The following is a 13342-nucleotide window of genomic DNA, read 5'->3' as shown; positions in this document are numbered from 1 at the left end:
TCCTCAACGCAATATTTACTTCTTTAATATCATTTAAAATAATTTTTTTAATGAATTAAAGTCCACGTATCTCTTTTATAGTTGAGATGAAATATCCTTAAGATATTAATGGACAAAAATCGCAAGTTTCAGCAGAACATCATTCGCTTACTTGCTGTTCGTTAGAAATAAATATAATTTGATGAAAATCAAGTCATTTCAAATTAATTTAGTAAATCTAAGTTGATCATATTCATTTAAATTTCAATCCAATTTCTACACGATCCAACTTCTGAATTTGTGTTTTATATAATCAGTCCAAAGAAGTAATTGCGTTTGCTTAAATCTTCACGGGATAATTTCCTCCCTGTTAACCTCTCTCCTCATTTATTTAGTAGCTAATTAAAATTTTTGAATAAATATATTTTGTTCCATTTTATTCCTTAAAATGCATTCCATTGAATCCTATAATTAAATTTTAACATTTATTAATTTATTGAAAGGAGAATCCCTTTCCATTTGAGGAGAGGAGAATATCAGGGCTAAAGAGAATAGATTCTCTTTAGTTTCCTTATTCTGTCAAATGTGATGTGCGTGACACTTTTGTATCAGACCAGACCCATCCATTCGTAACGCTGAATCTAAGTCAAATATAGTGTAAAGAATGTAAATTGTGCTAAAATTTTGACTGTTATTAACGAAAAAGGTAGGATAACATTGGAAAAAAATTCACTCATAATTTTTCGACCAGAGGAAATACAAAAATAAACTCTCGTTGTATGAAAAGAATGAAAGTAATGTTCGTCGTTTAGGCAAGGGTTTATTATTGCAAAATACATGTTCGATCATGAAAGAATGGTTTTTAAAATAAATTAAGAAATGTTAGCTAAGTCGGTGTTCTATTTGCCAAAAATAAAATTAATTTTTGGCTGGAAATGGAAGAACTGTCTCTCTCTGAGGAAGAAACGGGTTTTGAAAAACGCAATTTTCCTGCTTCTTCATGATTTTGTTGTTCCTCGTGTATTGCTTTCTTGAGGAAAGGCACAAGAACAGGCGTTCCATGCTTTAAAGCTTCTTTTAACTGCTGCATATCCATGTTAAAATCACTTAAAATGGATCGATTAGGAAGTGCTTTAATGGCATCGTTGAGACTGAATGTGTTTATGTTGCTGTCCTCTGCAACATGATCGGAATGACTGGAATTCTGAAGAACCCAGGTGACTCCTACATTAGAGCTTAGCGTTTCTGACGAGACCTCTTCCACAGATGAAGAAACGTTTCTTGAAGGAAAAGTCGAGCAGTTTGATGAACAGTTTGCTTCAGAATTGTCGAACTTAAATTCAGAATTTTGTTGAACGAAAGAAAATGGCGCATTTCGAACAAACGGTGGGAATTCTTTCAAATGATTAGAAGTTTTATTGAATGATGTATTCGTTTGCTTTCGTAATTGTTCTGATTGTGAATCAGTTATAGGTACGGGGTGAAGTACTATATGAATTTCACGACCATCGTTTTGGACAGCTTGACTCAAAATACTAGCAAGCTCCGATTCTGTACCATGAATTGGCTGTCTAAAGTATACTTGGTGACCTTGTTCATTTTCTTTATTTTCAACTTTTTTAAAGTTTGGATACGTAACAAAGTTACGTAAGTTAGAGGGCGAAACCACTCTATTACCAGCTAAAGGTTTCGAAATCATTCGATCATCGTTTTGATTCGGTACTGGAAAAGCGATTTGTTGCGAGTACCGACCTGCGGTTGATTCATCGGGTTGATTTCCATTATTACCAACATCATTTTCCGGCCAATGAACAACGGGGATGTCTTTAGAACTAGTGTGTATTGAAGGATTGGCAAATCGATGACGTGATTGATAATCAGCCCTTATGAACTGTTGATATGCCACTGGGATAGCGTCCTTTGATGCAGATGTCTGCTTCACAAAACTATCGATGATCAGTGACGGATCTGTTCCGCTGTATTGGTAGCCATGACTAGCTGGATCTGTCTCTCTCAGCCCGTAAGTTGGGTGCACGTACTTAGCGATTCCAAGAGTTTTTGAGGCATCGGGATTCAAAGGAAGGACCATCATGGTCGGAATAATTTTTCGCCAGCTCTTGGCTATCTCTTTGGTGACGTCATATGCATACCAATAACGTATAAGACGAACTGGGTCCCACATAACGTGCATCATCATTTTCATTATGCCTCTCTTCTGGCGAAGTGAACGAGAAAAGCAAGGCTCTAAGAATGTGGTTGATACTGTCAAAAGTAGTAGAAGATGGTGTTGAAGCAACGTCATCTTTGTCTTTAAAAATAAAAATAAAATTTTATTTAATTTAATTGCAACTTATTACAATTTAATAAATAACTTTGCCCGTATTTTTAATATGTTTACATTCTTAGTGTTCTACGGGCTTTGAATTAAACAATAGCTAAGGCGTCTAATGGAAAGACTTGTAAAAAGCGGTAACAGCTTTCCTCGACTTTTGGCAGACAATTCACAACAATGTAGTAGTTATTTGTATATTTCTATCTATCTATGTGTATACAGTAAAACCCCTCAGCGGCAACCGAGCACGTGTGTTCGACAGAAGAATGGCCGTTAAAGAAGGTTGGTCGCTCTTAGGGGTTACCTTCCTTGACTTCAAAATGTTATCGAGATACATGATTTTTCGCAAATGATTTTAATTTTACCCAATGTCATTTTCTTGGTGCAGAAATGTCACTTGTGATGGAGTCATGAAAACTGGATCGATGACTAAACTTAAGCGTCAATAAAAATGACTTTTACTGATGTAATTATGTGTAAGAACACATTTATCAATTATGAATGATAGAATTATTTTAAATAAATAAACAATTATATTTTTTGTTTATATCTGCATTTAATTTTACATCACCATTGGCTTAAAAAAGAAGAGGTTTGTTTGTTTGAGATGCTTAGTGTTTTTTTTTTCCTTATAAATTTACTCTTTTCTCTACTTCAATTTAGACTCTCAAAATAAATCATTGATAGTATTGTCTTTAGTGCACTCTGACTGCAATATGAGTTGTCGATATCTTTCAGAGATGATTAAAAAGAGCTCTTTAAATGAGAGTCCCTCATAAATATTTTGAATCTTTTTTTTGCTAATACTTTTTGTTTTGGTATTTTTTCATGCTTCCTTGTTTGACCTTTTTCCGCATGTGGTGCAGAGGTTTGCCCGATCACTGGGATAGGCTTTGATGCTCACTCCTAAAAAAAATTTTCAACGTGAAGTCCATGAAAAAAATTCCGTTCCTCCCAAAACCCGTGGCAAATAGAGGTGGTTTCACTGTATACATGTATATAATTAAGATCTGGCTCTCAGGGGTTCCACCCCGGTAAAATTGTTCCTTCATCCTCCTAGAGTACGGCCTTGACTACATCACATGGAAATTACGTTCATAATTTTCTTAAATTGTCATATAAAATAGAAATTCCTGCGACTTCTTCACTGAAATTCTAGTTTTTTTTCTTTTTTTTAAATTTTCCATGAACATAAATATCCGGGTTTTTTTTTTACTCCTTAGTGAAGTAAAACTGAGTGGTTTGACTTTTTCTAATGAACAAGTAATATAATTTTTTTTTTAAAGTCAATGCCTACCTAGGTCAACAAAGAAAAATTTCATTTTAGTTACTTTTTTATTAAATAATTAAAATTTTTTCTCCCATATAATACTAATATTAATTAATTAAATTTAATTTATGAATTAATGTTTGAAAAAATGGTTTTAACATCAAGTGCCATCCACTACAAGTTTTAAAAGAAATGCATTTGAATTTGAATGGATGAATGAAGAGTACTTTATGAACGATTGAAAATTTGAACAAGATAAATAATTGGGTATAATATAGCCTACGTCACAGGTTGTGTTGTTCCTACTAAATTTAACCCATGAACGGCATTTTCTGCGAGCCTAACTTCAAGCCACAAATGAACAAACGAAGTGTTCGATCGTTTAAATAGCTGCTCGCCGGATTTTATTGCATTATAAAGAAAAGTTATTGAAACTAAATACAACTAAATAAACAACAGCAACTAAAACAAATAACAACAACTACTAATAACAGTAACTAAATAAACAACAACTAAATTCCATTCGTTTAGCATTGCGTCATATGTTGTTCCTACTAAATCGAAGTAGTTGTGTTTTTTTCATATTATACCCAATTATATAAAGGAGGAATGTGAACTATAGGAATTGGAAGAATAAAAAAAAGGTGCATGGTATTGAACTTGAAAAGTAAACATTTTATGACGTGTTCCATTCGTGCTACCACGCCATGTTCTTCATTGAATTTATTTGATACAGCGACTATAAAATAACTAAATATTTAAAAATACGCAATAAACAAGTTATTGTGTCAAATAGAGCTATAAGTTAGAAAATATCACTGATGCTATTATTAATATATGTGATAAAACTGAATAGCTTATAGTAAAATTTAAAACAATGACTAACGCTTAACCCATCAGAATTTATTATGAATTATTCATCATTAAATAGGGATGAATTTATTATGTTTCATATGAAAAGAACTGTAATGCTTCGAAATGCTTATATTATTTATAGAAATGCTCTTTATTTTCTTTTAATCTAACTCAATTTTTTTTTAATTACGCAAATTGTGATTTATTATTTTGATATTCGAATTTCAGAATGATATAAAAAATCAGTTTTTAAATATACATTAGTATAGTTTAAAATTTCTTTTGAAATTAATTAATATTTGCAAATTATAAAACTTTAAAAAATTATATTTAATATCAATAAAATATGCAAATTTTAAATTTTTTTAGCACAAAGACAGTAGTTACAAAGGTTATTAATTATTTTAATTTATAAAAATCAAGGAAGAACAAATTAAGAGGTTTAGAGCATGAAGTTCCTTTGATGCTATAAAGAAACAATGATCTTCAATGAAGCTTTGTGCTGACAACAATGAATGAATGAAAGAAAAAAATTCATCATCCCTATTTAATGAATGAATTAATATTTGAAAAAATAACTGTATTAATATCAAGTGCCATCTACTACAAGTTTAAAAAACTTGTGTTTGAACCTGACTGGATGAATAAAAAGTATTTTATTAACGATTTAAAATTTGATATAAGGAGAGTATGAACTAACAGTAGGAATTAAAAAAGGAGTGCACCTAACAACAAAACAATCGTTGGTTATATCTGACGTTTTCTAGGTCGAACAGTTTGCTCCAACAGGTCTTCTAATATATTAGCTACCCCACTTCCTCGAAATATAAAATCTCAATTAATTTTAATGAGTACTTTTTATAGTGTTATTTATTAGTTTAGATCAGCAACTCTTGTTCTTTCTATTACCTTTTTATATGCTAACAAGCAGTGATCATTAATTACCCAAACCAAAAGTAATATTTAATTACCTAATTAACTAAATTAAATGAAATATAAATTAATTTTTTTTGGTGAATTTATCAGGCATTAAATAACGTCCGAGGCAAAAAATACGAATTTTGAGATTTTTCTTTTGTTATCATTTCAACGAAAATGATGTCAATTAAACTATTATTCTAATAGCTATTTTCAATTATAATACATTATTTCAGTAATTTTCAATTAAAATATCTCAATTAATTATAGACAATGCAATTAAAAAAAGTAATATTTAAAAGGAGAAAAAAGTTCTATTTTTATTTCAAATAGTCATAAATAAACTATTCCATTGTACTTTAAGAGATATTGAAACAATTAGGCCTTTTTATTTTTTATTGATTTATTTTTATTTATTTATTTATTTTTTTTATTTTTTTTTTATTTGCATATTTTTTATCCGCAATCATTTCAATTATTTCTCACAAAAATGGTGCATACATGAAATTCGGCATATAATAATTTTAAATATAATACTTTGATTTTGCGAGAAAAAAAATTGTATTATATTTAGTATTAAAACTTATGATTTAATTTCTTTAAAGAATAAAATACTGAATATGCATTCTAAATTTTATATTTTTCAAATTTAAAAAAAAATTTTTATAGCAAATAATACTGCCGAAATAGGAAATTATCGAAGCATTTTAATTTAAAATAGAATAATATTTTTTCTTAAAACCCATTAGAGACGTAATTGTTTAAATGGCAGTGACATAAAAAAAATTTCCTATTAAAAAAAGTTATTGTTTTTTTAACTAAATAAATATATTCTTCTGTTAGCTACTACTTGGAATTTCGAAAAGAATCAAAAACATTAAAATCAGAAGAATTCTCACATTTTCCGTGACATATATGTCACGCTAGGTCAAAATATGTCATGAAGCATAAAACTGTAAGTTATCAATTTTTTTATATTCTTAGTTAATAAGAAACTAGAAAAAAAAATTTTTTTTTAATGTTTTAACATGTAGCATAGCTGATTTGTGCACATTTTTTGTAAATTTATCAAGTGATACAGGAGCACAAAAAAATTGTAAAAAAATTTTTTTTAGTTAATTAGAAATTCGAAATTTTTTTTTTTCTTAAATGTTTTAACAAGTAGCATAGCTGATTTTTGCAAATTTTTTTGTAAATTTATCAAATGATGCAAGAGCACAAAAAAATTGGAAATTTTTTTTTTCTTAGTTAATTAAAAACTATAAATTTTTGTTTTAAATGGTTTAACATGTAGCATAGCTGATTTATGCACATTTTCTGCAAATTTATTAAGTGATACAAGAGCACAACAAAATTGAAAATAAATTTTCTTCAGTTAATTGGAAATTAGAAAGAAAAAAAACAATTTTCGAAATGTTTTAACGTGTGGCGTAGCTGACTTGTACACATTTTTTGTAAATTTATGAAGTGATACAAAAGCCACCAAAAAAAAATTGAAAATAATGCAGCCGTTTTTATAAATCATAAATTAAGTTTGAAACTAACTACAATAACAATTCTAATTTTGTAAAATCACACCGAAACAAATATAATTATAAGTAAGAAAATGACTAAAATATTTTGTTTTTTCACTGTACTTACCTGAGTTTTCTTTTTTCCGTCTTTAATAATATGAGAGCTGTTTTCGTCACATAATCCACAACCTATAGTCCTCCCTCATGTTTGTAAAAGTTGTGAAGGTGTTTGGCGACCGAAAATGGGGTCTCGCCTACTGGTAAATAGCAGCTATTTCTTATTTAAGGTTCATTAAAAAACACACAACTTTATATCCGGTCTTTTGTACTTTTTTTCGAAGACGTGGGGCAAAGGAAGAATGTTCCAATTCTGTCCATCACTGTTTCAGTTGAGTAGACCATTTAAAAATTGAGTTGTTTACAATTGAAAATAATGTAACATTCCATTTTGTTTGATTGGAAGAAAAAAAAAATGCGCTCTGTAAATTAAAGAAGTTCGCCAAGAAGAAAAAAAAAGAAAGAAGAAAGAACTAAATTTAAATCAGTGTTGTTATGATGCATGCAGTACCTGGTCAAATTATTAGACGTACTGTAAGATTCTATATAAAATCTTACAGCTTTATTGTTTTTACGAGGCTGAAACCGGTTTACATTTGTTTACGTTCGTGCCTCAATTGGATAAATTAGACAATATATAATATAAATTCGACGATTGGACAAATAGGACGATATATTATACAAATATGGAATATTTATTATATCAGGTATTATATTACTTAATAATCAGACTAAATTATTAGACGCACTGTAGTTTTTTAATAGTTACATGTTTTGCACGAGTTTATATGCTATACCTATATATTTAAACATACACGTAATGGGCTTTCATTCAAAATATTTCTTATATACTTCTTATTTGTATTTATTTTTAACGTATTGCATTACAATGTTAACCCATGGATACAGGAACGTAAACAAGTGCAAACAGGTTTCAGTCTCGTAAAAAACAATAAAGCTGTATAGAATCACGTGATAATTAAGATTTTACATAGAATCTTATAGCGCATTTAATAATTTGGCAGACTACGAAATAAAAACTTTTATAATTTATCTCAAAAATTTTAGTCAGGCTCAAAGGAAATATTCTTAAACTTAAAATAGAGACAAGTGATAAAAATTTAATATTTGCTATTTTTAGAGGCATGATTAGGAAGTCGTCAAAATTGAAATTTATTTCGATAAAATTGGACAGTTTTTAAACAGTAATATTTTTTCTACCTTCTCAGTAGGGGAGAGTGGGGTCAATTGTAGCATTTTTTACTTAACTAATTTTAACTAACAAAAAATCCTATATATTATTAGTATTAATTGACAGACGAGTAAAGTAGACTATCCTCTACTAGAAAAAAAAAACAACCTTATTTTAAATGTTATTATATTAGTTATTAACAATTTTTTACAGTCGTGTACTTGTTACAATTGTCCCCACTTACGGGGTCAATTGTAACAGTTCATAAATTCAACTAAAACATAGTTAATTATACATAGTATCATAGTTGTGATATATTTTTTATTGATCAAAATAGTAGTTATATTTTAGGAGAAAAAATAATAATGAGCAGATACTTAAAGGGTTAAACTTTTGACTTTTAGGGGTTAAAAATTTTAATTTATGCTGTGAAAGGTGACAAATAAAATAATGCACACGCAGCATAATATAAATGATATAGGAAACTATGGGTGGTTCTTAAAGAGTTAAGTAATGGTTTGTAAACATAAGATTATTTATTTTCAGCTGTTACAATCGTCCCTTTACTTATTGTTACAAATGTCCCCAAGACGCCTTTTCAGCTTCATTTGTTAAAAAATATGCTAGTTAATTTTCTAAACTAATTTTTTTTTATTGAAATGTTAATAAAGGTGTCCACTTACATATTCGGTTAAAAACTTTTATTTGTTTAAACAAAATTACTTTGTTACAATATAATATTCTAATACCAAAAAAAGTACTTACGTAGCGTGAAAATATCTTTTGTGATGTAACTCTTTCAAAAGTACATAAAAATGGTTGCCAGCAGGGGTGTACATGTAGATTTATTAAATACACCTTGTGCGCCACCTAGAAACCAAATCTAGAAACCGACACTCGAAATTTTTGCTCTGTTACAATCGTAACCTGTTACAATTGACCCCACTCTCCCCTATAGTTTAATTGTAGTCATAGTATAACTTGTAATGTAATTTGACGGAGTTACAAATTGGGTCGGCTGTTTAACGACGGTTATAAAATAAAATAAAGTTTTAGTCACATTTTTAATGAAATTTAATAACATTCCTAAATAGCATCGCAGTTGACCCTCTTTTAAGTCAGAAAACAGTAAAACATTTCGATTGGCTGTAAAATGTAAAGCGTTGCGATAAATTTTTTTATTCAAATTTATTTTCAAAAAATTGAAAAATAGTTTTTGCATTATTTTAATTTTTAAAGAAGTTTTATATAAAGCAATAAAATGTACTCATTTATAACATTAGATATTTAAATATTTTTCGCAAACAATTACCTATAATTTTTAATTAATATGCAGTGCTGTTTGTAATACCTTTTTAAGAATTTTTTTTTAAATTATCGATGATTTTAAGTTTGTTATTGAAGCATATTATTTTTATATGACAAACTTCGTCTTTACCGAAAATTCCAATGAGTCTCTCGTTTATTAAAGTATAAAACTATTTTTTATCCCTTAATCTACATAAAAAGAGTAGTTTTTAAACTTTATAATTCATTCTGTTACTAATGAAAGTTTTAATTGCAATTTTTATCACTGTTTACAATGAAATAATATTAATATTGAAAAATAAATCACAATCTTTAGAGTCCGGTTTTATGTTTATTTAATCAAAACCTATGAACGTTATTTAAAAAATAAATAAATAAATCCTTATACGCTAAGATTGAAAGAAAAAAAAACTTTTCTCAGCGTGGTCACGCTTCAAATCCAATTCAATGTCAAAATAAAATAAAAAAAAGAATAATAATTAAATAATCTTTAAATCGAGAAGGAAATTCGTAAGTGAGGTGAAGATCGCAAAAGAAGATGTCGGTCACGAAAGTGGAATAACGACCTTTTTGTAAATCGAATCGTATTAATATTAAAGGTAATCGAATCGAAACGAATGACCTTTTAATTGTTGGCTTAATAATTGAACGTGTGAATTTTTGCCGGTTTTAAATGCGTAACAAGGTGAACATTGTCTTTCTGTCTGAACTTCTAAAATAAGAAATATATTTACACTACTCTATAATAATTTAAGACTGTTTTTGCACGGTGTCTGCGCACCTGGAAAGTCATGAAAAATCATGGAAAGTCTTGGATTTCGGTATTGAACAAAATTTGTCATGATTTTAACTATTTTTTATTAAAAGAAAAATCAAGGATTTAGGTCACCGAAAAATCTAATTTTTAAAATAGAATGTAACCCCCCCCCCCCAAATACCATGGTGTTCCGATGTTCGAATTTGTAACAAAAACCTCATTCTTAGTCATAGTTTATTAAAATATAAAATGTTTTTATTGTGTTCTTTAAAAATTATGGTGTTCTTTCAAAAAATGAAAGAAAAAACATCATTTCTATAGCGAATTATCTTTTAATCTTCTGTGATTTCAGAATTTTTATAAATTTATTTATTATTTTTATTTTATCAATTTAAAATTCTAGCTGAAGCAAGCCAGTCATTGGCGAATTTTTTTAAATTCCGAAATGAGAACAGAAAAATCACTAGTATTCCTTTCCTTTCGAACGAACCAGAAAAGTATCTTTAGAATATAATTCTACAAAAGAAAAATTTCTTTTTCTACAAAAAGAGAAAAAAAATTTTGCCTTTTTTTATTTTTTTCAACTATTTAATTGCTTCAACTCTTTCTTTACCCTGTGTTTTAAATTTAAAATCTAAAAATATGAGGATGCAGAGTATAAAAGTTTTGGTTATATCAATCATTTTAATTGATGTTATTATAATGCTTTTTTAAATTTATTGCTGCGTTTTTGTCGGAGAAAATAGTAACTTCATTAAGTCATGAAAAATTCTTGGAACTAGTCATGGATTTGAAAATCTAAAATGTAGCAGATACCCTGTTTTTGACATTTTTTAAAAAATTTCTAGAGATTATTGCATAAGATTTAGAAGGTTGCTGCATAACTTTAGAGGTGTTTAGATCATGCGATTTTCTATACTCATCCATAAAGTTTACGAATGAAAACAAGCATTTGTGAACACCCTATGGCATAAATGGAGTGGTATGTTACTCCTCTGAGAATATTAAATTAGCAGAATTAAATTTCGGTCGTATGTTGGCAACAAGATCACATAAGTGACGTCATTCTGTGTTAATTTAATTACTGAATTTGTATAAAAGGCATGTATTGTTGAAAATAGTTGTAACTTCGCTATTTCACGTCAATATGCTGTTGTGTTTGGGTGATGTAACCCTTATATGTGTTACATACCCAAACCCATATATATACTTGCTATATATCCTTACCCTTATATATACTCTTACACTTATATGTTACCCTTATTATGTTTATTATAAGTAATTATAATTTCAGTTGCTTGCCTTGGTACTGTGTTTAATAAAAATATTCATTATAGGTGTTGCCACATTCATTCACTATTTACTGCGCATGCTCAGACAGATTTTTTCGTAAACTTAGTTTAAATATTTATGCACATATTTTTTTAAAAATATTTTTCTTGTCTTACGTTTTCCATTTACTGTACAAAAATATTCAATAAAATAAAGCAAGCAATATTGGTTTAAATAAATTGGAAAATAAATTTTAAATAAATTGGAGCAATTTTTAATTAACAGCAAAATTATTGTTTTAAAACATGTGTTAAAAATTGCAGAAGATACAAGCATTTAAAGTAGTTCTCCTATACCACGCATGTGCGGAAAAAAGGAAATATAATTTACCTTACAATAAGCCTTACCAATAATTTACGTTACAATAAGTCTTACCATACCTTAACTACCTTACCCTGCACTAAACGTCCATGCACACAAATGTTATGGTATAAGGGAAGAAGTAAGTCAAAGAAAATATACATTTGAGGGGAATGATCTCTCACAAAGCTGGTGCCATTTTTAATAAATTTTGTTCAATAGAACAAAATTAAATTTATGACAAATTTTTCATTTAAAACGTTCTTTAAAAAAGTACAAGAACTACTTATATTAAATATTCAAGATATTCAAATCGGACTTTTTTTCATTAATTATTAAAACAATTTGCTGCAAAATTATAAGAATTTTTTTTTTCCTTCCTATTTTATTTCAGCGCATGCGCGATATACGAAAGGGATTTTAAATGCTCATTATCTCCTGCAATTTTAAACAAATTGTTTAAAATTATAGTTTCGTTGTTAATTAGAAATCGCTTAAAATTTTTTCTTTAATTTTGTAGAATATTTGTGAAGTTACAGCAAAAAAACGTAAGACAAAAGAATTTTTTTTTTTTTATAAAAATGTTGATATCGCCATAAATATTTAAGCTACGTTTATAAAATTCTATGCAGTTATTGCAAATAACAACCAAAATAATCGTTGTGAATTCCAAGCTAATTGCAATATTTCAAGACATAGGGTGCTAAAAAATACTTGTTTTGGTTCGTAATTTATTGCCTGTCCCTCATACCTTTGAAAGTTTCAAAATAATCCTTTAAGTATTTCTTGAGAAATTTATAAAATTTCGAAAACTGAATTATATAACATGTATATATATTCGTATCTGTATATTTGCTTTGGCAATATTAATACAATATTAAAAAGCACTCCTTATTGTGGATATAATAGTATGAGCTTATAGCGAGATTATATCTTTTTAAAAGGGCTTAACACTCTAACAATTTATTAAAATTTATAACATTATGTAATCACTGAATTTTATCCTCCACAATTTTTCCTCCGCGAATTATCCTCCACAATCCAACACAAAGAAATCCTCTCTCATTATCAATATAAGAGAAAAATGTGTAGTTCATAAAAGTAATTAAAGGCATGCTAAAAGACAATCTCTGTGCATAATTTTGCTTTCAAAATAAGTTAACTGAAAAAAAAAATTTGATAAACAAACTTTCTTTCGATAATTTAAACTGAAAGTTATGAGAAAAAGAACATTTAAAGGCGCATTTAAAAAAAGAAAAAGAAAAAAGCTATTTATTAAAAAAATAATTTTGAAGTTAAAAATCACTTAAAAAATTTATTAATCTCCTCCCCCGAAAAAAAAAGAAAAACTTGTAAACATTTATCCAGTTGAGAAATGTTTACAAGTAAAAGTAAAAGTAAGTCCTCACAAAATAAATATTTATAATAGTAATCAGAATTAAACCTATAAACGCAGATAGTTTTACCTGGGTGTAATTATTATTTAAACAGTGAATTAATTTTTTTCAAAATGGAATAAGAATTAAAA

At 28.1% G+C, this 13342-nt stretch overlaps 1 protein-coding gene across 1 annotated transcript; it reads right to left on the bottom strand.

The window, feature by feature from the left end:
* Positions 1-782: 782 nt before the first annotated feature.
* Positions 783-7498, bottom strand: LOC107453221 (uncharacterized). The gene is made up of 2 exons (XM_016069953.4): positions 6996-7498; positions 783-2287 (listed from the first exon to the last, which is right to left on the bottom strand). Exon 2 carries the CDS (start codon positions 2279-2281, stop codon positions 866-868), a length of 1416 nt encoding a protein of 471 aa, XP_015925439.3. The 5' UTR covers positions 2282-2287; positions 6996-7498; the 3' UTR covers positions 783-865.
* Positions 7499-13342: the final 5844 nt, after the last annotated feature.

Source organism: Parasteatoda tepidariorum, chromosome 4 (genome assembly GCF_982258835.1).
Source record: "Parasteatoda tepidariorum strain Cologne lab strain chromosome 4, Ptep-v5.0, whole genome shotgun sequence".
NCBI lineage: Eukaryota > Metazoa > Arthropoda > Arachnida > Araneae > Theridiidae > Parasteatoda > Parasteatoda tepidariorum.
Note: the sequence above shows the minus strand (reverse complement) of the source record. Positions and strands in the feature narration are given on the sequence as shown.

What these genes read in the sequence shown, in the direction of transcription:
- LOC107453221 (XM_016069953.4), bottom strand. Translation starts at nt 2,281, where the DNA reads ATGACGTTGCTTCAACACCATCTTCTACTACTTTTGACAGTATCAACC.